The following is a 27,304-nucleotide window of genomic DNA, read 5'->3' on the forward strand; positions in this document are numbered from 1 at the left end:
TACAACACGTATAAAATATATGATGCAAATAAAAAGAGTTACTAATCAATCAATTCCAAAAACTTTCAGCACAATCTTTGCACAGACTGAAATTAATTTGCACAACTGAGTCCCAGCTGATACTGCTTTCTGCATTCATACCCTTCTCCAGTCTCAGATCAGCTGACCACAGCGAATACTAGCAAAACTAAATCCCCCATATGTGAAACCCATCTTCTACTATGAGGCAATGTCTCCAGTGGTCTATGCTGCTTTAACCACAATGTGGCGTGGGTTTCACATTCTGAGGCTATTCTGAATGCAGTAAGAATATACACAACAGGAAATAGATGCAGTGTAACTACAAAAACTACCTTGACTGAAAGAATGAGAAGTTCCACAAAAAAAATAAAACCCAAGTACAAAAATTAAATCGCATCACAAAAATGCCAGATGTCCTGCCTGCAGTATAAGTGTTTTGCTTATCATAAAACAGTAATGAATGCAAATCTATGGGCTCAAACACACAGCTTATTCAAAACAAACAAATTAGCACTGAAAATGTGGGCATATTTTAAGATGCTGTATTTAGTGGTCAAGAGGAACAATTAAAAAAAACGTATTTCGAAAGGGTTATTTCAATATTAAAACTACAGACTAGATTGGAAAGTGGTATGTTCTAAGGGTCTTACCTCGGATTCAGTTCACTTTTGAATACCAGTAGTAACTGTGATAAACAGGCTAATGCAGAGAATTCACCTTTCTGCTAATCTGGGATTTGAACTTTCAGTAATTTACGCTTGTCATTTCATTTGTCTAAGACTAGAGATAGTCATTACACAAACCTCCATCTACGAAAATAACATATAAAATATTAATTTGAGACAGTTGCAAAATACTGAATTCAATCCACATATCCCAGATATTTCAAAATAACATGGAAGAAGATCTTGAATGAGGCCCAAGTTATACCTGAAATAGTTTAGAAACATACAAGATTTAAGTTCAGTTATTTCAGCCTTGATTATTCAATTATAAATACTTACATGCACTGTTTATTTGATGCAACTCATATCGACTCAGTTCATGACACCACTAGTCATGTGTTCATTTTCCACCTGATGCAGGCGTGTCCAACCTGTGGCCCAGCATGTCTCACAACACAGCCCGTTCCCCACCCCACCATTTAAAGGCAGCAGCTCTTCCTTGTGGAGTGGCCATGGGCACGCACCCACTGCTCAGCAACAGCCAAACCATCAGTGCATGATTAACGCTGCACTGACCAAAAGCAGGGCGGGGGGAGGGCAGTACTGATTCAAGTGATGACACATAACTGTATGTATTTTGAGACACTGGCTAAACACAGAGCTCTGAACAGCAAAGAATATGCATCCATGCTTTTTGCTTTGGTAAAAGAATTTGAAAACACCCTCACAGAAGCATAGAATCCTTAGAGTTGGAAGGGACATTTAAAGGTTATCTAGTCCAACTCTCCTGCAATGAACAGGGGCATTCACAGCCAGATCAGGTGCTCAGAGCCTGGTCCAGTCTGGCCTTGAAAGTCTCCAAGGATGGGTGTTCCGCCTGGAAACCGCTAGCTCTCTCAGCCTGTCCTCATTGGCAAGGTGTTCAATCTCTTGGATCATTTTTGTGGCCCTCCTCTTGGCATGCTCCAGCAGGTCCATGTCTCTCCTGTACTGAGGATGCCACATTTGGACTTAGTACTCCAGGTGAGGCCTCACCAGCACAGAGTGAGCAGGATCACCTCCCTTGCCCCGTTAGCCATGCTTTTTCGATGGGGCCCAGGATACATCTGGCTTTCTGGGCTGCGAGGGTACATTGCTGGATCATGTCCAGCTTCCCATCCACCAGTATCTCCAAGTCCTTTTCAGCAGGGCTGTGATCAAACCTTTCATCCCCCAGCCTGTATTGTTAGTGGGGGTTGCCTTGACCCAGGTGCAAGATCTTGCACTTTGTTGAACCTCCTGAGATTCACCTAGGCCCATTGCTCAGCCTGTCTAGGTCTCTCTGGACGGCGTCTCATCCCTTGGGCATGTTGACCGCGTTCCACAGCTCGGAGTTTTAAGACTGCCAAAAAAAATAATCAATTTACATTTGCAAGACCATTTTCAGTTGATATAAATACATGGCCTGCAAATTTTCAAATGGAATGTACAGAGTAGCAATCAGGTATTCAACTCAAAAATCTGATCATGTCTCCTTACAAGACTTTCATAATCCCTGTCTTAGCAGAGAAAATATCCTTCACTTCACAATCACACCTTGTTAATGTAATTGCTTTTTGGCAGTACACACATTTTGAACAATGATTGTCAAGGATGAAGTACAGGAAGAGTGAAATTTCATCAGAAATCTCTGATGAACACCTTGAGGCCTCACTGAGAATTGCAACCACTGCCATCGAACCAGACTGGTGTGTTAGTTTCACAATGACAAGGTCAAATATTCCACAAGTTTTACATTTTTGTTCCTCTTTTTTTTTAATGTTTTAAGAAAGATACTAAGAATTAAAATGTTTTGTTACTTACAATGTGAATGATATTGTGTATTTTGTGAGGGCTGCTCTGAAAGCAATGTCTCCTGTTTTATTATGTTAGCCCATAACATCAGAGGTGGATATTGGTGACGTGGCAGCAGAGGTTGAACCTTCCCACCAACATTCTGTTACGTTTTGTTGCTGTGTGAAGGATGGCAGCAAAGGAGCAGTCTGACAAATGGCGTCTGACATGGAAGTGCCTATGAAGCAATGGTGTGTCACTGAATTCCTCCACGTGGAAAAAACTGCATCCATTGACATTCACCAATGCTTTCTTAATTGTTACTGAGACCAAACAGTGAATATGAGCACAGTGAGGTGGTGGGTGGTGTGTTTCAGCAACAGAAATAGTGGGTCAGATTGTTAAGAGTGCAGCATATGGGCTCTTGTTCATTACTGGGGAAAATGCATAGCTAATGGTGGTGACTATGTTGAAAAATACTGTTTTGTAGCTCAGAATTTGCTTTATTAAATAGTATTATTGTGCTCATTGTAGCTACTGTCATTTCCATGGAAACAAATAGGAGGTGTTACTTTTGGAGTGACCTAATTATATGCAGCCAAAGACAGTTTCTATTCACTAAATGTAGCTCAGGCAAGCCAAAAGGTTGGACACCCATGACCTAAAGGTACATGAATCCTAGTAGATCAAAGACTTAAAAAACAATAACTCATTAAACCTATTTGATTAATGAAAAAAGAAAACTGGGACAGCGTCTTTCTTAAAAATAACTTGGAAAGATAGCTAGAATGCCTTCTGAACATTACATTCACATTTTTTTCAGACTAGTTTAGTAAGCTATGTATTTTCAGCTTGCTTCTTGAAGCAGCGTGTACAGAACAGAATGATTTCCCTGCTGTGGCTGCAGTAATATCACACAATTAAAATGTGTCTACTACTAGAAACTAGTAGCTCTAAAAGAGGAAAAAGGGGGAGGGGGGAGGATACAGTTTTATTAGTCTTCCCATCTAAATAAAATAAAATAAAAATATCTTGATCAACTGTCTTTGAGTGAGCAGTCAAAACTTCAAAATTGCCTTAAGGAAATTTTTCTGTCAATGTCACTAATGTACTGGCAACAACATTCTCCCTCAATTCCAGAATGGTAAGGAATGGTTCAGATATGAAATGGGAAGACAACTCAGAATTTTACTGTCATGAAAAGAGGTCACCTGAAGATACCTGGAACCTTCTATATTTGCTTCAGAAACCAAGTGTCTCCAGCTAACTCTACAATTTCTTACTATTAATTGTTTTATAATAGCTATTATAATTTCTAGTTTAACAGTTCCTAGCACCCCATTTCCTTTTGAGCTCTAATCACTTTCCCAAAGAATTCAAATTAATATTTTTCAGGAGCATGGATGATATTCATAATAGGAATGCAGTGAAAATAAATATGTAAAACCAGAAGAGATTATCTTTGTAAATAGCCCTTTTAATCATACTACACACACTGTATAAGCTCATTACTTTCACAAAAGGAAAACTGCCCTAGCTCACTGATCAACCGATGCCAACAACAGAATTGTTTTCTCAATGATGGAATATAATTTTAGAAAAAAATTGGCTGAGTTTTCAATGAAACTGATCAAGAAAGGTTAGATGACAAGCAGATAGGGAAGAGAGTTTACATTTGTTACGAGTGTGACAATCAGCTTTGACATCTTAGAAATTTCACACAACACATACACAAAGGAATACTACATTTGTAAAGAACAATCTAAGACAAAATATCGAGCTGAAGTGATGAACAGGTTGAGAAGAGATTTTCACAGGTGAATGAAGATGTTTGGCTATGGAAATTAATTTTGGCATATTAATAGATGAGGTGGAGCAGCAACAGTCTGAGAGTGTTCTTTTACGTGGGCATAGACTATATGGGAATAAGAGAATATGGGTGCAGAGAATCAAAAGCAAGCTAGTTACTGAGATTTTGCAGCTTAATATTCATCAGCTAAGTCTAATGAACAACTATATGTATAATTCACAGGAAGCAAAGAAGGGTAGCCGAAACCAACATGAACCCCTACAATGGTTTTGGGGGGCAATTTTAAAAGATAGTTTGGCAGCAACAACATGCTATTGAACATAGGCAAAAGCTTCCATTCTTTCCTTTACCTTCCCAAGGGACTTATTTAAAGTAACTTCCCCTAAGGAAATCATCATTTATAACTTGTTCTCTGCCAAACTTTGTTTTTTCCAGACTCCTCCAAAACTAACTAAAATTGATTTTTTTGTAGAAGAAAAAGAGAAAAAAGTTTTCTGCTGTTTTGGCTAGTCCAGCTGGTTCACAGAATGGTCCAGTAAGTGACTAAGCCAGTGCAAAGCCAGGGGTCAGACCTTGGGATCCTTTCCACTCCTTTGGTGTCAGGAAGCTGTTACATCAATTCATCTGTTCTTATAGCAGAATTACTTAAATTCCGAGACTCTCTGCATGCTCAAAATACTGTTTTTCACTGTAAGTATTTACCAGTCTAATAGGAGGCACTAACTTTACCATAAAACTTTTTTTTTTTCCACAGACATTAGACCTTTGCAAAGTTACATCATAGGCAGTATCAGGGAAAACAATTTAGATTAGAACCACAAGTTCTCAGTGCTAAATTAAAAAACAAACAAACAACAACAAATCACTGTGTGAAAAAAGCTGAATAATCATTAAGAAGGATCACAAAGACCATCTCAGTCTTTTTTTGTGCACTACTGTATCTAAGACTGGGGAGAAATAAAAACACCAGCATACTGGAAGGTAAGGCATAATGTGAGACTGACAGAACCACACACAGCTGAATCAGAAACAGAAGATAACTCAATATCTCTTCACATCACCCTCCACCACTTAAAACAATCACGATTGTTCTGAATACATCAGGCTTTTACATAGAAACATACAACTTAAGTTGAAAGGGACCTTTAAAGGTCACCTAGTCCAACTCTCCTGCAATGAACAGGGACACCCACAGCTAGATCAGGTTGCTCAGAGACCCGTCCGGCCTCACCTTCCATATCTCCAGGCACGAGGCATCCACCACCTCTCTGGGCAACCTGTTCCTGTGCTTCAGTATCCTTAATGTAAAAAACTATTTTGTTATATCCAGTCTACAAATCCTGTTTTAGTTTGAAACTATTTCCCTTGTCCTATCATCACAGACCCTGCAAAACAGTTTGTACCCTTCTGTCTTATATGCCCCCTTTTAGATACTGAAAGGCCACTATCAGATCTCCCCAGAGCCTTCTCTTTTCCTGGCTGAACAGTCTGAACTCTCTCAGTCTGTCCTGATATGGAGGTGTACCATCCCTTAGATCATTTCTGTGGCCCTTTTCTGGATATGCTCCAACAGGTCTCACCTTTTGAGGTACAAAGGACTCCACATCTGGGCACAGATGTTAATGTTCCTGGATCTAAACTGAATGGATGTTTTAAACACATTTTTGTTTCCTTTTTAACTTTTATATTAAAACACTTTGAACACTTGCATAAAGTACTTAAGTGGCAATTGTATAACACCATGCTCAAAAGTTGTTTGTTTTTTAATAACAAGCGAGCAGTAGCACAAAGTCTTAGCTCGACATTTGCAGTCCATGGCCAAAAGGTTACTCAAATTCTTGAATGGAGCCAGGAGACCTTACCAGTAAGCAATTTCTGGTTGCTATTTTTTTTACAGTGTGTTATAGTTTCACGGTGTATTATAGTTTTCCTATCTTTGACTTAATCATGAAATTTAGTTCTTTAATTTAATTTGGAAGTCCAAAAGAAATTACCAAGTGAAAAATATGTAAAATATGAACTATTTCATTTTTATAAATTCTACAGTTTTCTTGATGCAGGCCAAGCAGGCATTAAGAAATAAGCGGAAGTTCCCTGACAAAGTAAGCTTTAAAATTCTGAAACTTGGATGAAGAAGGGGGATCTGTCTTTACCCCACCCCTGCAATACATATGTGGTGTTCTTTGCTGAATGTAGGCCCTACGTGCCACAACCAGGTGAACAATGCATTATGGATAAAATTAAGATGAACAAAGAAAAGATAAGGCATCCTTGCAAAATAAGAAAAGCTGAAATTGGGAGGATAGAGTGTCCCTGCAAAACAAGATAAAGCTGATGAATGAAGGCTGAGAAAAAGAACTGGTTAAACAAACTTATTTTGCAGATATATAGCAGGAGATGCTAGCTTAGCACCTGTTTGGAGATGTTGCTTGCTTGACAGGACAAAGAGGGATGGACTTTGTCAAACAGAATACAAACATAGTTCTAGTTGGGCAAAACAACAAACTCTGAATCCAGATTACAACATAATTATAACCAAAGGAAATGAAGTGAGGTTACCTGCTGGGGAGGGATGAGTGCATGGTAGGCAAACGAAGAACAATGTGAACACCAAGGACCTTAGCCAATGGGGAAAAGGGGAGCACTCACTATAGCATTGAGGTACAGGGATTAAAGAGGCTGTGACCTCTGATGGGTTGAGAGATCCTTCCGAGAAATGCACCCAGTAGACTCTCTTCATTTGAATAAAGAAAGCTAAAAACTTCTCTCTCTCTTTTTGGGATAAAGATGACTGAGCAAGCCTACTGCGGCAGAAATTTTCCCAACAAAATTAGGAAGAAAATCAATTTAAACTATGTTACTTCTAATACCTATGAGAAGCTTAATGCAATTTAACAAAAACAGATGTTTTCACCATATGTTTTAAGACACAGACTTGTTTCTGCCTCGCCATTTTTCCATGTCTGTTTCAACGTGTGGTGGATGGGGCAGAATCAATAATCAGGCTTACAAGACATCAACATTTTACAATATAACAATATGCTACATGACAGCTTTGCAGTCAGAAAATAAATAGTGAATGCTTAGAAAACAAAATTTCCTTATTAGGCTGGTAGTAAAATTGAGGGAGTTGTCATCAGAGGAAAATGCAGCCCTGCAATTTCAGGATTAGAATGTGAATTAGAGCATTCTCTAGATGCCAAGCTATTAGCTCCTGGGTTGAAGACAAAAAGGTCTTCTCTGTTCAAGAATTTTGTACTCAAAATGTCTTAGTGGCATCCGCTTTCTGTTGTCTGACAAGGGGGAGTTCTGAGAGCTTGTGTGTACTAATGCTGAAAAACAGCAGGATGTAAGATTTACCATACTAATGATGAGGATTAGAGACAGTAATGCTAGGCACGGCTAATAAATTTGGGAATGCAGAAACACTCCAAGTTAAAGCTGCACTCAAAAATCACTAAAGAATGGTTGCATTGTGTAGGAGGCAGTCCTTTCTTTAAACTCACCACTAGTAGGTGTAAGTGGGTGTCATCTCTAGTTCTGAGAATGAAGAATAGGAAAGAACGATGAATAAAGAAAAATGAAGCACAGACTGAAAAATTGTGAGAAATCAGCCATATCGTTATTATTTCCTCTTAATGCACACAGCCACACATACATCCATTCATAATTGCTTTATCAATACAAGATTTGCTGACCATTTAAAATCCAACCTGTGCCTTAAAACAGGTAGCGTACGTGCTCAGAAGACAAATATTCACTTGAGCAGGATAACATAAGACCAGTGCAGCAGAGCAGATCATACATTTTTAACCTCATAGCACGGCAGGAAAATGCTTTAAACCTGTAGCAAGTCAATGAGAAATCTTCCCTACTGGTAAGCACAATAGCAGCCATCCATTTCAATAGAAGTTTATCAGCAGTGAAACCTGACCGAGATAAATGACGAAGCTGTTGAGCCACAGCCTGCTTCTGCCTGCTGCTGGCTGCCAGATAAAATGGGAACAAAAGCTCCCTGCTGTACCCCCTGCCAGTCTCCATTAACCCCTGCTGATGCTTTATTATCGTTTGGGGGCTCCAGAACAGCATAGCATGAAACAGTGCATAAAATATAAATAATAAGATTTCCTATGTGGCACAAACAAACCAGAAACATAGCTTGCAAGAAACATTAATGTCAGTTGCACTGCAATTAAATAATGTTTCTGAAGAATCCCACATACTGAAAAGGGAAAAAGTATACTTTATTTAAAACCATGTATGAAATAGTACTTAAACACAATAGAGTAAGTATACAAACATATTTCTCCTGCTTTTATCCCTACTCCCCATCCCAAACATAGACAGGCACGTACAAGCAAAGCAGAGACCAGGCATATACCAGACATCTTCATGTTCAATTGTAAGTTTCTTATTTGACCGTCACAAATATCTTCACTGTTGCACCTCCTCCACTGTCTTTTCTGCAAATGCAAGCTTAAAAAATTTACAGAAGGTCAAACCATCTCCTACTAAACAGTTATATTAAAAAACTAAACAGTTATATTAAAAAAAAAAAAAGGATGAGGAGGGCAGGGAAAGTGTTACAAGTCTCAGGATTCATGGTTGCCATAGGAGAGAAAGGTAGTGGGAGGAAAAGGGAAGACTTGAAATGTCAGTAATATTTCAGCTATTATAGATAATAACATTATAGCCTGAGATTTCTGTAGCTCACCATAGCACAACCAATCTAATATTAAAAAAATACAGAGACCACACAAGATCTTGAGGAAAATTCATTAAGATTCATAGGTAAGGAGACTCTCCACTGTATTTGCATTACTTAGCACGATAAAGAAAAAACAATCTATTGAAGACTGAATCATTCTTTCAGATGAGTACCCCTTCTTCACTCTACAGGGTCTTTCCCTGCTTTTCTAATTACAGAAGCTGTACTGAACTCACACTCCAATCTATCATTACCAGAGATCATCAATGTTCAACCCATTTCTGCCTTTCTGAGACGTGATGAGCAAGCAGCAGACCTATGTCTATGGAAAAACACGAGGTCTTCCTGAAGTTAGTACAACAAACTAAATAAAGATTGCCCATTCAACAAAATGGAAGAATGGTCTCAACGTGGGAAAACAGAGGCTGTATGGTATCAATCCAAAGGTCCACCCATCCTGGTATCCCACGCCAGAGAATATTAAATAACAAATTATACCTACTGAACAGCAGAATAATAGAGCCAACATGCACGTAAACTTCTTAAGAGTCTTTGATTCTCCAGAAGTTTACAGTTCAGTGATTTGTGGTTCAAAACACAAATTTATGTATTAGAAACTTCAGTGGAATTCTCTTCCACAGACATATTCAGTCTTCCACAAGAATTTCCAAAACTTACACAGCTTGAAGAACCACCTTTTTTTTTTCCTTCCACCTATCACCTTCTCGTATCAATTCCACATGCTTCTGTCAAAAATAGCTGGGTGGGAGCGAAAGAGTCCTTGACACCTTCTACATACTTCTCATGATTTTAAACATCTGTCACCCCCCCCAAACTGACAACTTCTACAATGAAAGTACAATAGTAAATTAAAAACAACAACACAAAACAACACAACCAAAAAAACCCAAACCAAATGAAAGTAAAATCCAAAAATTCCAAAGCAAAACTGTGGGAGAATTTCTTCTCTTGCTTTAAAGGTTTTACCCAGGCTTTTTCAAGATTTTCTGAATGTTAATAGGAGTCCTGGTTAATGCCCTGGTTTTGGCTGGGATAATTCTCTTCACTATATCTAGTACTGTGCTGTGTTTTGGATGTATGATGAAAACAGTGGTGATAACACACAAATATATATTTGTTACTGAGCAGCGCTTACACAGAGCCAAAGATGTTTCAGCTTCTCAGACTGCCCTGCCAAAGTGAGAATGCTGGAGGTGCACAAGAAGCTGGGAGAGGACAGAACCAGGACAGATGACTCAAACTGGCTAAAAGAATATGCCATTCCACATGGCATCATGTTGAAATGACAAAGATGAGAGGGGGAGGGAGGGAGGCAGGAACTGGGCAGTGGAAGGCCTGCCACTGCTCAGGGATTAAATGGGCACCAGTCAGCTGGTGGTCAGCAGTAGCATTGTACAGCACTTGTTTTTGTTTGTTTGTTGTTTTTCTTTTTGTGTGTGATTTACACACAAAAAAGAACCCCCCCCTCTCACTGAACTGTCTTTATCTCAACACACCAGTTCTAACACTTTTACCTTTTTCAGTTCCCCTCAGCACACTGAGAGGGGTGTGGACAGTGATTGAATGGTGTGTAGTACTTAGCTATCTAGTGGGTAAAATCTCAACAGTTAACAAATGCTATAAAAAAGCAGAAGCAGGGAAAGTCTAGCACTTGAAACCTCATGGGAAAAAATAACTAATAAGATAATAAATCTTTTCTGGATTCCCTGCATAAATGCTACATGAAAACCTGGGTCAAATTCATTTATCAGCTTATATTAGCTTAAAAACAATAAAATGTAAATTGTCCTGGCAAGTTGTTTGTGCCAGATCAGATATCTTCTGTCCTGCCACAGCCATTGTAATGTTGGCATTAACATTACATCACGTGTTCTAGTGTGATTGATGGAACTGCAGCAGTGAACTCATGCCTAATTTAGTTGAAAATTTCTACCACAAACTGATCCACCACTAAAAAGAATCATTAGCAATGAATACCGAACCCTGGTCTGAGTAAGCCCGAAACGTGTGAAAAAAATCTGTTTTGGTAAGCATGAGTTTGGAGAATGCTTAACTTTCCTTTTGCAATATACATTCAAGTTCAAGGCAGTATCAGGGCTGAAGTGCTCAATCCATTATAAATAAATCTCTAAGTATAGTTGAGTCTCCTTTACCTTTTTTCCCCGGATCTGCTAAAAAGTTAGGTGACTAATAGACTATAAGTCTTATTTTTGGGACGAAGAAAACCATGCTCCCTGAGGCTCTTTCAAGGAGTGCTTCGAAGCAAATCACCTTGCAGGCCTGGAGTTACTTTGACTCTAAGGAGAGCAGTTACACGATCTTCTAGCACAAGATCATAATTTCCAGTTGATGCACTTGAAGTTATTTATAAGTAAAACAATTTCAGAAGACTAGAGAAAATACAGTGACTACTGAGTAAGTGCTAAAAAATACTTATTGTATTAAAGATTCCATAAGGAAGGTTGTAACTCAACAAAAGGAAGCTAAGCCTATGAGAATACAGGGAAACTAGGTATTGTTACTATGCTTCAGGTAGTAGCCAAGTCTCCTGCTTCCAGAAAGCATTCAGCCTTTTCATAATAAACTGAACAAATACAGCATACCAGAAAGAAAGTAAAATCTATCCTCTTGCTGGAGCCCTAATAAAACAAAGGAGATGCAAAGTACAGAAGATTTTTGAGAGTACAGGTAATTCTATGTAAAATGAGACTTATTTATCTGAAATTTATTTATATAAAATTTAATTCTCTAAAATGTATTTATCTGCTTACACCTAAGCTAAGCAGAACAAAGAATAATAGTAAAATTAGTTTAACCTACAAACATTACTCCCAAGAAAAAATTTTATTAATGATCTAAGAAGCAAATTATTTAACAAATCCTTATCATATATTAAAAAAAAAAGACATCTACTACACTGATACTATTTCTGTTTTACAGATGGAAAAACTCAGGAAGACTAGTGAGCAACTTGCCCAAAGTCAGAGAAAAACTGAATTGTTTCTTACAGCAGAAATCAACCATCATCCCATTCCATTTTTTAAACTATATCAGAATTTAAACACTAAGAAAAATAGAGTAACTATGTTCTATAATCCCAGGGAATTAAAAATGCCAGCACAATTACAAACCTCTATTTTGTCCGTTTTCGCATCTCCCCAGTATATTTTGCTTTCTGCATAATCCAGTGCCAGTCCATTTGGCCACCCAAGTGAGGTATTTACCAGCACAATCCTGTCTGAGCCATCTAATGCTGCCCTCTCGATCTTTGGAATTTCTCCCCAGTCAGTCCAGTACATGTACCTGCAATGGAAACAAAATCTTAAGAAGTCTTATTAAATCAACCTTTCAATATTTATGGGCTGCTTCTGGACTACAATTCCCTGAAGCCACATAGCACACAGAAAAATGCATTTCAAAGCCAAATATATTTTCTTACCTAAACAACAATGCCCAACACATCCAAAATTGCATTGACATGTAAACAGACGGATACTTTACATACTTATACTCCTATATCAATCTGCTGAGCAAAACTATATAACAAGCCGTATTAGCTAGAATAAACAAATGGGTCCACACAGTCCCCAAAACAGTTTTAAAGAGAAGAATAAAACCTAAAGACACAGAATTTGAATAGTTAAAAGGGAGCAGTTGTCCCTAAGCCTCAGATCAATAACTTTCAAAGGAGGACAGTATTTTCATTTTGAAGACCTAGAAGTTTATCTTTGCATCCTATTAACTCCATGAATGTAAATAGAAGAATCTTCTTTATGTCTAAAACTTAAAAAGTGCTCATGAACAGCTCCTTACCCTACTGTAGGATCCAGCACAATAGCTCTAGGTTCTTCCAGGTCTTCCGATATCAAGATTTTTCTCAAGGTCCCATTAAGCCTTGTAACTTCTATGCGGTCAGTGCCAGTGTCAGTCCAATACAGATTTCGGGCAACCCAGTCCACAGCAATGCCATCAGGATGAGCAATCTGTGCTGTGACAACAAACTGGCTACCTGACCCATTGACGAATGAGCGACGGATGGCCCTAACTTCATCGTCAGTCCAATAAATGTACCCTTCCAGAGGATCAAAGTCAATGGCGATTGCATGACGGATGTCCTCCAGTGGCAAAACGATGTCTGTAAAATCTGGAGTGTCTAAGGAAATGCGCCTCAAATCTGTCCGGCGGGCTAGAAGCAGCAATTCAGTGGCACCTACATGTGTAAGGCAAAAACACAACCATCTTACAAACGCTGTACAGTAAGCCCATAGATGGTGAACCTGGTTCTCTACCATTTGCTGCAAGCTAGTCTAGCTACCCTGATTTCAACAGTGTTGTCAACGGTTTACGGGCGTTAGGCCCGGCTCCGTGACAAAGGGGACGGGGGACCCAAGGGCCCACGTCCCGGGAAAAGGGGAAAGGGGAAAAGGGTAGGGAGATGGCCCTGAGAGCAAAGAACAGCGGCAACAATCTGAGGAGAAACAAACTAATTTACTAAATAAAATATCGGAATGCAAAACAACACACTATAATACAATATAATTACAATTTAAGCTGATAAATCCAACACAGAGACAGAGAATGTCCCAAAATCAAGGTAGGCCTTACTCTACTACCGACGATAAGACGGCTGGAGAGCGAGGTGCTGCCAAGACGAGAGACGGCGGAAAAAAGGGACAAGGTCTCGTGATCTGCAAGTTCTTATACTGCGAGCTTCTATCTTTTCCCTCCGGCTGGAAAATGGTAACAAAGGAGCAAAGTACCGTGGGGACTGTAGTAGTCCTTCTCTTCTGAACTAGGTATGTCCACTACATGATGTTATGATGTGGAATACCAATAACCGAAAATCACAAAACCATGACAAGTGTCTATCCAAACTGATGGGCACCAGAAGAGAATACCACTCAAAAGCTTCAAATGTAAGGTTACTGTTCTGCAGAACAGATCAGATAAATTTATAGAGGAAATTCAATGGTGATTTCCTTGCCCAAAACTTATTATGTTGGACCTGTTTTCTATCCAAATCACTAGCTCCAAAGGTATTGAAATAGCTATGAAATGACCATGCTATGATTTTCTGAAAATTTTCTGCAAAAACAGATGGTCTGCAGCCTCTTAGATAAAAATAATTAAATCATTTACTGACTGTTTTTGTTAGTATAGCATATGTCTGTCACAAACAAGCTGTGTGTTTCAACTGCACCCTTAAAGGTGGAACATATCTAACTCAGAATACCACAGGTAAATCTCCTTTGAGAAACTCCTATTTCAGGAATCAATTTTGTGAACCAACAACTGTCCAGTGACAATGTAAAGCAGGAGGACTTTCAGCTTCTCCCCAGATTGATGAGAACAAGCATATCTGAGCATATAAAGAAAAATAATATGGAGTCACACTGAACTGAAAGCATACAAAAGCCTTTCTGGCATTTTTTAGGTCAAAAGTCAGAATCCTAATAAATAGCAAGATCAGCTTTCACATAGGACAATACAAGCTGTACATTGCTGGGCCCCTGACTGATAAAGAATTTATTGCCTATTCTATCTTATTCTTGTTTCATTTTATATTCTCTCTTGCTACATTTCAGTCTAATGAAGGCTGAACAACCACCATGCCCCATTCCAATTAAACTGGCTTATCAGTTTGGAGTCTCAGGGAGACAAGAGCAGTTTAGGCCTTGGGGAAGTCTGAGCTGAGGTAAAAAATGCATGCAACCCAAACACAGGGAAAGTACGTTGGGACAGCTCTCCTCAAATAGTGATGGGAGAGGTTTGGCAGGGGGTTGCCTAAGTGCAAGAGCCAAGGAAAAAAAGAGCGAGCGTGGGTGAGAGGAAGGTTTAAGTAAAATGTAAAAACATTGCAATGAAAAAGAGCCATTACAAAGCTACATGTTGTTCATGCTTCTGTGCCTTGATCTTACAAAGGTATTAATAAGGACTAGAACACTAAAAGGGAAACTACTAAAATAACTAGGTAACTAATAAAAAAAAATACATATATATATAGTGTCTGGTGCCAAATTTCTTTTTTTAAATGTCTGTAATTGTGGTGGGTGCTAGATGAAACCTTACTGAATGTCAAATTTTGGACAGATGTCAAAGCATCCATTGCTTCATTTAGAGCAACTTTAACACATTAAAATATTTAAAATGCTTTTACAGTGCTGCAAGAAACAGTACTTTTCAACAGCTGAAGTTCAGATTATTATTACAAGTGTTCTTGATTAGTAGTTTAGAATGGATTAAGATCAGCTTCAGTATCCCATGTCTTAAAATACATTCCATTCAAAAACACATGTACACACTACCCAATTGTTATTCTAGTGAATAACTCTTACACAATAACTAATATCAGGAAAAGGGAACCTGTAATTACATGTCTAAGCATCCTTCAAAATAATTCAAAGCACATGACAGAGTAAATGAAAAACAGGCATGTTAAGAAGATTTTTATGATTACAAAAGCAACTAATCTTGCCACAACAATCTATATGTGCATCTGTATTTACTGCTTTTAACTATATCAAAAAATGATTAAGATCTAAGCATTAACCTTAATATAACCCTAACATTAATGGAGATACATATATAAAGTCTAAGACATAATTAAAAAAAATAATTTGTATGCTGAAGTTTACAGCCATTTTGAAGAACCAACACCAATTCCCCAGAAAGACTGGACTGAGTACAACTATGCCTTTGCAAAAACTCACCCTTAAAATTGACCAGCTGACCTTCCAATTGTTCTTGAAGAGAAGCCATTTCAACAGTTTCAGGATCCTGCTTCCAGGTTGCAACACTTTTGTTTCATGCAATATTGTAGTGTGTCTAAGCCTTAATTCAGCATCAGGAAATAACTGCCTTTCAGCCAATCGATGTTGCACAGGGGATTCCTGAACTAAAAGTGGTCTATATCTGGAGACTCGCCTAACATTCTCTCATGTGATTCCAATCAAGCAATAAAAAGTTTATCATAGAATCACAGAATCATAGAATTAGCTAGGTTGGAAAAGACCTACAAGATCATCCAGTCCAACCACCAATAACCCCACTAAACCATGTCTCTCAACGCTATATCTAAACGTTTATTGAACACTTCCAGGGACGGTGACTCAACCACCTCCCTGAGCAGCCCATTCCAGCGCCTGACCATTCTTTCAGAAAAGTAGTGTTTCCTAATGTCCAGCCTGAATCTCCCCTGGCACAACTTGAGGCCATTCCCCCTCATCCTGTCACTAGTTACAAGAGAGAAGAGGCCGACCCCCAGCTCACTACAACCTCCCTTCAGGTAGTTATAGAGAGCGATGAGGTCTCCCCTGAGCCTCCTCTTCTCCAGACTGAACAATCCCAGCTCCCTCAGCCGCTCCTCATAAGGCCTGTGCTCCAGACCCCTCACCACCTTCGTTGCCCTCCTCTGAACACGCTCCAGGGCCTCAATGTCTTTCTTGCAGTGAGGGGCCCAAAACTGGACACAGTACTCGAGGTGGGGCCTCACCAATGCTGAGTACAGAGGGACAATGACTTCCCTACTCCTACTGGCAACACTACTTCTGATACAAGCCAGGATGCCATTGGCCTTCTTGGCCACCTGGGCACACTGCTGGCTCATGCTCAGCCGAGCATCGACTAACACCCCCAGGTCCGTTTCCTCCACACAACCTTCCAGCCACTCTGCCCCAAGCCTGTAGCACTGCCTGGGGTTGTTGCGGCCAAAGTGCAGGATCCGGCACTTGGTCTTGATGAACCTCATTCCATTGGCTTCAGCCCAGAGATCCAGCCTGTCCAGATCGCTCTGAAGGGCCTCTCTACCCCCAGGCAGATCGACACCTCCTGCAAGCTTGGTGTCGTCTGCAAACTTACTGAGGGTGCTCTCAAGGCCCTCATCCAGGTCATCAATAAAGATATTGAAGTGGACAGGCCCCAGCACCGACCCCTGGGGAACACCACTCGTGACCGATTACCAGCTGGATTTAACTCCATTCACCACCACTCTCTGGGCCCGGCCCTCCAGCCAGCTCCTTACCCAGCAAAGAGTGTACCTGCCCAAGACACGGGCTGCCAGTTTTTCCAGGAGAATACTGTGGGAGACAGTGTCAAAGGCTTTGCTGAAGTCTAGGTAGACCACATCAACAGCCTTTCCCTCATCCACCAGACGGGTCACTCGATCATAGAAGGAGATCAGGTTGGTCAAGCAGGACCTGCCTTTCACAAACCCATGCTGGCTCGGCCTGATCCCCCGGTTGTCCTGCAAATGCTGCGTGATCTCCCTCAGGACAATCTGCTCCATAACCTTCCCTGGCACCGAGGTCAGGCTGACAGGCCTGTAGTTCCCTGGATCCTCCTTACAACCCTTCTTGTAGATGGGAGTCACATTGGCAAGTCTCCAGTCTTCTGGGACCTCTCCAGTTGACCAGGAACGCCGATAGATGATGGAAAGCGGCTTGGCTATCTCCTCCGCCAGCTCCCTCAGTACTCTCGAGTGGATCTCATCCGGCCCCACGGACTTGTGGCAGTCCAGTTGGAGTAGTAGGTCTCTGACTGTTTCCTCCTGAATCATGGGGGGTTTGTTTCGCTCCCCATCTGAGACTTCCAAGTCAGAGAGTAGAGTGCTCTGAGGACAACTGGTCTGGCTTTTAAAGACAGACGTAAAAAAGGCATTGAGAACCTCAGCCTTTTCATTGTCCTCAGTGGCCACATTCCCAGCCGCGTCCAGTAAAGAATGGAGATTCTCCTTGGTCCTCCTCTTACTGTTAATATATTTGTAAAAGAGTTTCTTGTTCCCTTTAATCCCAGCAGCCAAGCTTAATTCGAGCTGGGCCTTCGCCTTCCTAATTTTCTCCCTGCACATCCTGACAACCTCTTTGTACTCTCCCCAAGTTGCCTGTCCCTTCTTCCACAGGAGGTAGATTCTCTTTTTCTCCTGGAGCCTCAGGAAAAGCTCCCTGTTCGTCCACGCTGGTCTCCTTCCCCGCCGGCTCATCTTGCGGCTCAGGGGGACAGCCTGTTCCTGCGCCTTCAGGACTTCCTCCTTGAGGAGCAACCAGCCTTCCTGGACCCCTTTACCCTCCAGGACCAAATCCCAAGGGACCCTTCCTACCAGCCTCCTGAACAATTCAAAGTCTGCCCTCCGAAAGTCCAAGGTTGCCGTTTTGCTGTCCCCTCTCCTGGTTCCACCAAGAATTGAGAACTCTACCATTTCATGGTCGCTCTGTCCAAGGCAGTCCCCAACTTCCACATCTCCCACCAGACCTTCCCTGTTTGTAAACAGCAGGTCTAGCAGGGCACCTCCCCTGGTAGGTTCTCTGACCAGCTGCAGAAGGAAGTTATCTTCCATACACTCTAGAAACCTCCTAGACTGCTTCTTCTGCGCCGTGTTGTATTCCCAGCATATATCAGGGAAGTTGAAGTCCCCCATGAGGACAAGGACAGGTGATCACGCAACTTCAGCCAGCTGTTTATAGAATGCCTCATCTGTCTCTTCATCCTGGTTAGGTGGTCTATAACAGACCCCCACCAGGATGTCTGCCTTGTCAGCCTTTCCTTTGATCTTTACCCATAGAGATTCAACATTGTCTTTCCCAGTTGCAAGTTCAATAACATCAAAACAGTCTCTAACATAGAGAGCCACGCCACCACCCCTCCTTCCTTGCCTATCCTTTCTGAAGAGCTTGTAGCCATCCATCGCAACACTCCAGTCATGGGAGCGATCCCACCATGTTTCCGTAATGGCAACTAAGTCATAGTTTGCCTGCCGCATGAAGGCTTCCAGCTCCTCCTGTTTGTTGCTCATGCTGCGGGCATTGGCATAGACGCACTTCAGCTGAGCCCCTTGCCTCACCCCTAATCCTGATGCCCGCCTAGGCACACCTCTTGCAGGGCTGGTTTTATCCCCTTCCCCCTTCCTCTTTAGTTTAAAGCCCTCTCTATAAGCCCTGCCAGCTCCTGGGCAAGGATGCGTTTCCCCCTTTGAGACAGGACAGACCCATCAGCAGACCTCAGGCCTGGTGCCGAGTAAACCGCCCTGTGATCAAAGAACCCAAAATTCTTGCGTTTGCACCAGCCTCTCAGCCATGTGTTTATGAGATGGGTTTTCCTGCCCCTTTCAGTGTCCTTCTGTGTCAGTGAAGGGATAGAAGAAAATACCACCTGTACTCCTATTCCCTCAACTAACCACCCTAGTCCCCTGAAGTCATTTTTGATAAGTTTCAGGCTTCTGTCAGCAGTCTCATCGCTGCCAGCCTGAACTATTAATAAAGGACAATAATCAGAGGGGTGGATCAAACTAGGGAGTTTTCTAGAGATATCCTTGACCCGAGCCCCAGGGAGGCAGCACACCTCCCTACGGGTAGGGAGGTGTCTACTAAGTAGTAGGTGTCTACAAAGTAGTTTAGTCTACTTTAAAGCTATTATCCAGCCATTAACAAACTGACATCTCAGCTGCTTAGTCAGATCACCAGTCATTCCATTCAGGAAAGAAACTGAGCAGAGGAACATCTCATTTCAAGGCAGGCAAGGTGAAAAGCACTTCAGATACCTTTGGGCTTGCGCTGACAATGGCAAGAAAAGCAAACACAAGAGCTGGGCATGTTTATGGTATGATCACCTTACCATCTCTATCACAGTCAAAAAAAAAAAAAAAAAAAAAAGGCAGTCTGAGATCTAAACCAATTGGAACTTGTGCAAAACATCAGCTGCAAAAAAGTTTGGTATTGATAAGAACCCAATCAGAAGACTCCTCAAGGTACTCAAAGCTGAAAGGACATGACAGAATAGATCAGTTTTGTTCATCTCTACTCCAAAATGCAGTTATGATGCAAAAGCTGAAATGTGACAGCAGGATCTCCATACTTCTTCACGCTGCCTCTTGCATATGGCTGTACCATATTCAAAGTCAGGCCCTTTTGCTTACCCCTTCTACTGATCTTTCACACAATCAGTCGTAAGTGATCTTAGCAACTGATAAATTATTTAACACAAAAACTAAAATAACAACCAAACAACTGAAAAAAAAATAAACACCCACATCTTTTACAGCCCATTCCTACTGGTGACCAAGATTCTGTTTGAAGTGCCTCAAGGCAGGAGGTACTCAGGACAGTTAGCAATTTTTCTAAAAACAGATGCCTTAAGCAAGGGGCTTAAATATGGACATAAAAGCTTTAGTCCAGACTCTGAGAGCTTTAGCCTACTTTTATTAAGTACTTCGAAAGCTGGGATTACAAGCTCACAGATGGTGCATTACATTAGTCCTAGAACTAATACTTCCTTCAAAAAGTCACTATTAAAAATCAAAATAAATTAAATCTTTGTGCTAGGTGAAGCTAAGGGGAAAAGAGGTACAAAAGGAGAAACAGAGCAAGTGTACAGATATATGCAATGTCATAGCTGTTAAGTTCAATGTCTAATGCACTGCTAACCTTTACAATTAATTACATCTTCCAAGAATATAAGTCCTCAGTCATTTATAAGTTACTGAACTTTAAAACCATCAGTGGTTGTTGAGGCCAGTAATACTACACAGACACATACTCAGTAACTTATGCATAAGAAGTGCTATATCTAGGACTTACATAGTAATTTCTCTGTACTTGTTAAATCAAAATCATTAATAAAATCTTAATATTGTTATCACACATTTGACTAAAAATTTACTTCCTAAATGTCTTTTTCCAGTTGGAAAGATACTATTGCCAAAGAGCTCCTGATGGTACAATGCAAACAGATAGATGGGCTCTGTCTTAAAAACCAACCAACCAAACAAAAAACACCACCACCACCAAAAAAAACCAAACTATAAAGGTAAGAGGACATATATCTGAAATTATTTTTTTTCCTCTCCTTTAACAGAAACAAAAGAGCTTGGGTATTAAATTAACATCTTGATCTGACCAGTGAGATCAGGATCCTGGCTATTCCAGACAAATAAAATTCATTTTTGCAATTTAGGTCTGCCCAGTGCAAACTTCTACTTGCTTTCTCAAGCATATAAGGAAAACATTATGTAAACATCAATGGGCAAAATAAAGACCCTCTCTCCCTCAAAGAGAGCAGGATGGCCACAGCCAGGCTTCAATGAAAGTCTAAAGCAATGGTTTTTTTTTGTGTTTTTTTTTTTACCCTCTATGAATAAGTTTGTATCTCTGCTCAGCTTTTTTTCCTCAGCACAAACTATAGATCTGAACTGGTAATAGCAAGTGTAGAAAATAAAGAAGTAAAATTCACCATAAGCAAAGTAGCACAGGAACAGAGAAGTGTTCAGGCACTAATATGAATGTAATTCCAAAGACAGACTTGGAAGCTAAATCTATTTACTTATTTAAATAAAAATGACTATTGAATGGGTCATTTAAATGTTGCACTACCAAAGTGAAAAGAACAGTGGTGCCTGTAAACCGCAAAAGAGAAGTCTCAGTTACATCCTAACAGGAGGCAACACAGAAGGAGGTGCTGGGCTCTGCTTCTGCTCACCAATGGCAGTACAGTAAAGACATAGAGCTGTGCCGGGGGAGGGTGAAACTGGGAAAAATTCTTTATCATGAGTGGTCAAACACAGGAAAAGTTTCCTGGAGAGGTGGTTGATGCCTCATGTGTGTCAGTGTTCAAGAGCTATTTGCATAATGCACTCATTAATGTGCTTGAACTTTTAGTGAGCCCTAAAGTGGTCAGGCAGTTGGACTTGATGGTCTTTGTAGGAATTTTCCAACTGAACTGTTCTATTCTATAAAAATGTCAGTACAGAAGAACAAGCTAAATGACTATGAATACAATGCCAGCATAGGTAGGAGTACCCTACTGTGTGCTCAGAAGAGACTGTATTCTCTGGACATTATTGACAGAGGAAGAAGTGGCCATGACAACTAGATCTTCTTCGTCACATCTTGAGGGATAGAGGTTTTCAGACTCTCACCTAGAAAATAGGGGATCTGTCTGCTGCAAGCCCATATCTCAGTTAACAGTTTTGTATTATCAGTGTTGTATATAATTGTATTATCAGTATTATCAGTTGTTGGGAAATATCTGATTTTATTCCCAATCATCACTCTTTTCTGAAATACAACGGAAAAGTGCTTATAAGCAGAGAGTAGGAGTTTATTGTTCAGAACTCTCATAAAAACAGTAAAATTACCCTAAGGTGTAATGGAAAAACAAACGACAAAAAGCCAAGAAACCAACACTGAGGGGAAAGAAGAGGGAGGAAAAGATTTCCTATAAACCAAGATTATTCAGAAATGCTAGGTTGTCATGGAAACTGCTCAGGAAGGGTCAGTCAGCCTCACCTTTGGCTGGAAGGATCATCTGTCAAAGCCAAACCACTGCAAGCAGCACAAACAGGCACTCAAAATTCACTCATCAAATTCCTGCAGATCCTGGCCAGTGCTCATTGACACTGTTAACAAGTCATTTCTCAAAGAGGCTCCTTGCAGCATGAAACAATTTAGTTTAGTAACTATCCTGATTAAAATCTACTGCTTGGAGATGAAACTGTCTTAAAGAAAAGAATTTGCATTAGCCTCATTTTCACTTTTTTTTTTAACCTGTCATTCCTCTCTCTTCCCCCATAGTTCTAATGTTCTAATTCCAAGCTGAGCTGTAATTACTCATTCAGTGTTTCAGTATGCTTCAGCACAACAGATATGTGCTGAAACAAACTGAGGTGAAAATACTCAGTTCTCAGAGTTCAGCTCCACTTTCACAGTACCTGTAGTAAACAGGCAAGTACAAAGAGAAAAAAAAAAACAACCACATAAACCAACAGCAAGAAACCACAAGCACATCACTGCTCCTCCCCAGTACATACACAAAAACACAAAAAAGAGAAAATACATTTTCTTCACTGGTATCACTAAGCAGTCTAAGAAAGGAGGTCAATGCAAACACTAGAGATTTACATGCAAAATGTGGTCTGTGGCTAGACTATCTCTGTTTGCCCACTGTTCTCTCTTCCTTTCTCCAACCTTTGCAACTATGAGCAGAAATTACAGTGAAGCCCTGACTTGAATAGCTCTGAAAAAATTGTAGGTCACCCACAAAAGCCCTACGTCTGATACCTACACCTTTCTTCAGTGAAAGGAGTGAGAAAATGGTCAAAAAATATTTCATTATTTTGGGGCACACATAGCTCTAAATGCTGAGACACTACAAGCAACAAGCCTCCAGGACTCCCCTAGCTCTTACACTCCTAGAAGTTAGCTCTGTGCAGAATTATCAGTTAACTGAAACCAAGGATCTGATGCATAGCTGCAGCAGGCTGTTTCTCTTGCGCATAGGCTAATTTGGTTCTAACTCTAGTAAGCAATGGAACATAATGTTCACTGAGCCAAGTAAGTGCAGACTCGATTTTCTCTCCCCCATGCATTTTCCTTCTTAAAAATGAACAGAGGTTTTTTTGAAAAAAAAAAATATGCAACAGCAGAATGGTTGTTAAAAATACAACATCATAAGCATATGATAATTGCTCTTTTATGATCTTTTTTGTATAGTGACAGACAGCATGCTGTAATACCTCAGTGTCTCAGTAATCTGCTTAACAAAATTTCTGTTAAAATAGGAGCTGTGTTTTGTGAGCCAAGTATACTTTATGGCTGAATGAGAAAATACAATTTGGCTTATATTTTCAGGGAGTGGGAGAAAAAACCAACAGCCCTGTGTTCTGAGACATAAGGAATAGCTGAGAAAGTAAGCTGATGATAGTGAATATCGCCACATGAGAAGTTCAAAGCCTTTTGTAGGGTTTTTTTTTGTTTGTTTTTTAATAGACCATTCCCCCATGTGCCTTTGCGAATTTCCTTTGACATACTATAAAGGTGCCATCAGACTCTTAACCTGAGTGGAAGCTGTCTTGACAAGGATATGAGGCTGGACCGGGACAGGGAAACACACAGTTACATGATACATTTACTTTGTCTTTGGAACATGACATAAGTGAGGCAGAAAAACATAGCCCCTCTTCCCAAAATCCCCATTTCCTATCAGCAGAGGGTCAAAAGGAAACAATTTCTCTCTCCAGGGCTTGTTACTACAGTTGTTCTTAGTCCGTTGAACGCTGCTTGGTAGGTGACCAAACCTTCCAAACTCCCCATCCCCTGTGTGGAATTTTCAGGCAGTTCCACTTTTGGAAATATGGACTGGGAAACAACTGCTTTAGCTATCTGCTTCCACAAAATAGTTTGTCCATATCAAGAGTTTATGCATATCGAGTTTTTGCTGTTGTTGTTTGTTCATTTTTAAGTACATGGATCTGCATCACATTCTGACTAAATTTAACCAATCCAGAGCATTACTATTAAAGCTTGTTCCTTATACTGGCAGGAATGGGAGAAAAACATCTTGTGCATATACTGGTAAGTTCTTATAATAATCTTGCAAGGCTAATTTGGGAGATGCTTTTGAATTTTTCACATAAAAGCAGCAATTTATTTTAATAAGGTTCACACACCCACAAATAGCTACACAAAAATAATCAACAGAGAGCATGAAATAGCATGAAATTAAAGAAAACACTAAACAGTAGTGAACAAGCTTAAGAATTTTAAAAATAAAAAATGAAAATTTAATGAATTATTTCTGTATACTTTTTTAGCGCTTTTACAGTAAATTCTGCTGTATTTTTCTGTTCTGCTGTACATTTTTCATAGAGACAATCTGCATAAAGATGGTTATTTATGAGAGCTAATTAATCTCCCAGTGTTTATTTTGATACCGTTAATGTATTACAGCAGTCACAGCACAATGTCACAAAACCTATCCGTATAAAATAAAATGACTTGAAATCATACACATCAGAGCAAAATGAAACACTAAAAGCAGCTTTGGGTGAGCATCAGCAGCCCTTCTTGATAATGTCTTGGGCTTTAAGGTTGAAATACTTCTAATTCATCTAAAACCACACCTTTTTGTTCAGTTCCTATAGACAGATGTATGTGTCTAACTTTATGCACAAGAACAGAAAGAAATGCCATATACACATGAGTATAAATGGAAATCAGATCTTAAAAAGTGTATGTTTTACTTGTACAATCCTATTAGATAAATAGGAATGCACAAAAAATAACATTTGTAACAATTTCAAGACAACAGAGAAGGTTTGTATTTTCTCTATGGAAAGGGAACAGTAGAATGCCCAAAAACTTTTAAGGAAATAGTGACAGAGACAGAATTATAACCTAAATTTTGTGACTGAAGATAAACTGCTTCTCAGCTATATGACTGTTTCCTCTTTGAAAAGTAGAGGGCATTTCTCCAATCACTTTTATTTGTACTGCAAAAGCATAGATTTTTCCATGATTTGCCACCCTTAATGTGCATTATGTAGTGAAGCTGAAGAAGAACCCCTTTTCCATTTGACAAATTACTTTGTGCTTAACCTAAAAGGATTTTTAAAAATAAAGCCTACCATCATTGCAGGTCTTTCCATTCTCCAGAAGTTTCACACCAGTGGGACATGCACACTGATAAGAGGGCTTGGTAGGAGACATCAGACATAAGTGGGAGCAGCCACCATTATTAATTCCACATGGGTTTGTAGCTGTTAAACATAAATCACAGGGATTAATGCTTCTGATAATGAATAACCTCATCTCATGTGTCAAGACACATATGCTGTTTGAGTGGTGGAATCAGTGGCAGCATCACAGATTAAAGAAGGAAATGATAAACATAGAACAAGTAAAAATGAATTCTAAGTGTTGAGTAGCAGGGTATTTATGGTACAAAAGTGCATGGATGTTGAATATTTCCTTTCTTGAGGAAGTAGCATTTAGCTCTAAACAGGAGCCTTGTTTCATCTCTGCTCTTTTCATTTCCACAAACTATTCAGTGTGTTGGTGCTGAATGTATAGTAAGTTGCATACATATTAAAAAAAAAATACGAGCACAGTAAATTAACACAATGTTTAAGACGGGGGTTATTACACAGAGCTGCAAAATTAACACTACCTTTCATTTAGGAACTACTTGGAAAAAAATATGAACACCATGCTACATAAATTTAGGGCACGTTAAAGAGAAAAAGGAATATGACAACAGCATAAATGTGTCTGTCAGAGTAAAAGCAAGAGATTATTTTTCACATTAAAAAAAATACAACAATGCAGAGAATATCTGGTTTCTCTGTTTTTTTTCCCCCCTGTCTCTTCATTGGAGAATCTGCATCACAATACAAGTAAAGCCACTTGCTACCATATAGGAGTAGTTAAGATGTTTGCAAATCAGTTCCAACTTGCATTTAAAAACATAAAGCAAGACAACTTACCATTTGGCTGCCTCTTCTGGTTGAAAGCATGAATATCCATGGGTGAGAAGATGTTGGAATGTATTTCACGCAGGTCCTCCCCGGAGTACTTGCTGCAGGCCAAGATGGAATGCGTGTTCCAGTCCGTCCAGTACAATGTGTCCCCGAACAGTGTCAAAGCAAAAGGATGTGGAAGAGAGCCTTTAACCACTGCTTGCCTAATAGAGTACAAGGAAGAAAATGAACGCTTAAACACAGTACATACCATAGCTTTGCTCAAACATAGCCTTTATGAAGAGAAGTTTACAGTGTAAGTATGATTTATCAAAACTTTTCTCTTATTTGGGGGAAACAAATACAGCATACCCAATTTGACTTGGGGAAATAACACAAGAGTCCTATTTTCAAGCTTCCTTCTCATTCTAAGTCAAAGAGAACACTAACTAAAAGCCCTGCCTAGGTCGTCAGTGGCTATTTCTTAGCACTCTTTTAACTCCCTGTACCTGCAGGGCTATAAATCACCATGTGTAACAGGAGAGAACACCAGCTGGTTTTATGCAAATCTGACTGCAACTTGTTGATACACCATGTCTATCACTGCCAGCCTTGGCAGATTTTAAACAGAGACAGTGTTTAGTCATTAGCAATCCATTAATCAATTCCATATTTTTTCCATTAATTCTCTTGACAAATAGTTTCACTATGAAGAAATCCTGAATGTTACTTTTCATGATTCATTATTATAATTATTAAGCTATTGTTTTTATTACAAATAGTGTCATTAAACAGAGTTCTACTGATCTTTTGCCATAGTAATTGTATCATTTCTGAGGAAAAGTGGGTTACTGCCTGTCTCTAAGTTCATAAACAAAATTAAAGAGTATATCTATAAATTTTATGTATATATGCACATACATGCTCATTAGCCACTACAAAAATGCAGCATAAACGTTTCTGAAGACAGTTTTTCCAGGCTCTTATGATGTAGAAACTAATTATCTATACCTTGGTTCCTCAGAATGGGAATTAAGCAGCTCGAT

The 27,304-nt window shown here is 39.8% G+C and overlaps 1 protein-coding gene across 9 annotated transcripts in view; it reads right to left on the minus strand.

Moving 5' to 3' along the window:
* LOC110391171 (low-density lipoprotein receptor-related protein 6) overlaps positions 1-27,304 on the minus strand; it is a 92,900-nt gene that overhangs the window by 49,785 nt on the left and 15,811 nt on the right. For 8 of the 9 annotated variants that reach the window (XR_002434002.1, XR_002434000.1, XR_002434001.1 and 5 more), the window contains 4 exons: positions 26,286-26,482; positions 25,428-25,559; positions 12,851-13,247; positions 12,169-12,340 (listed from right to left, as the gene is read on the minus strand). Coding sequence is in view for 4 of the 9 variants with exons in the window: in XM_021382933.1 (XP_021238608.1) it covers positions 12,169-12,340; positions 12,851-13,247; positions 25,428-25,559; positions 26,286-26,482 (898 nt within the window). In the remaining 5 variants the exon portion in view is untranslated. Of the gene's footprint in view, positions 1-671; positions 1,419-12,168; positions 12,341-12,850; positions 13,248-25,427; positions 25,560-26,285; positions 26,483-27,304 lie in introns of those variants that run through there. The other variant, XM_021382936.1, reaches the window with a different exon arrangement.

This window comes from Numida meleagris, unplaced genomic scaffold (assembly GCF_002078875.1).
Source record: "Numida meleagris isolate 19003 breed g44 Domestic line unplaced genomic scaffold, NumMel1.0 unplaced_Scaffold316, whole genome shotgun sequence".
In the NCBI taxonomy this organism is placed as follows: Eukaryota; Metazoa; Chordata; class Aves; order Galliformes; family Numididae; genus Numida; species Numida meleagris.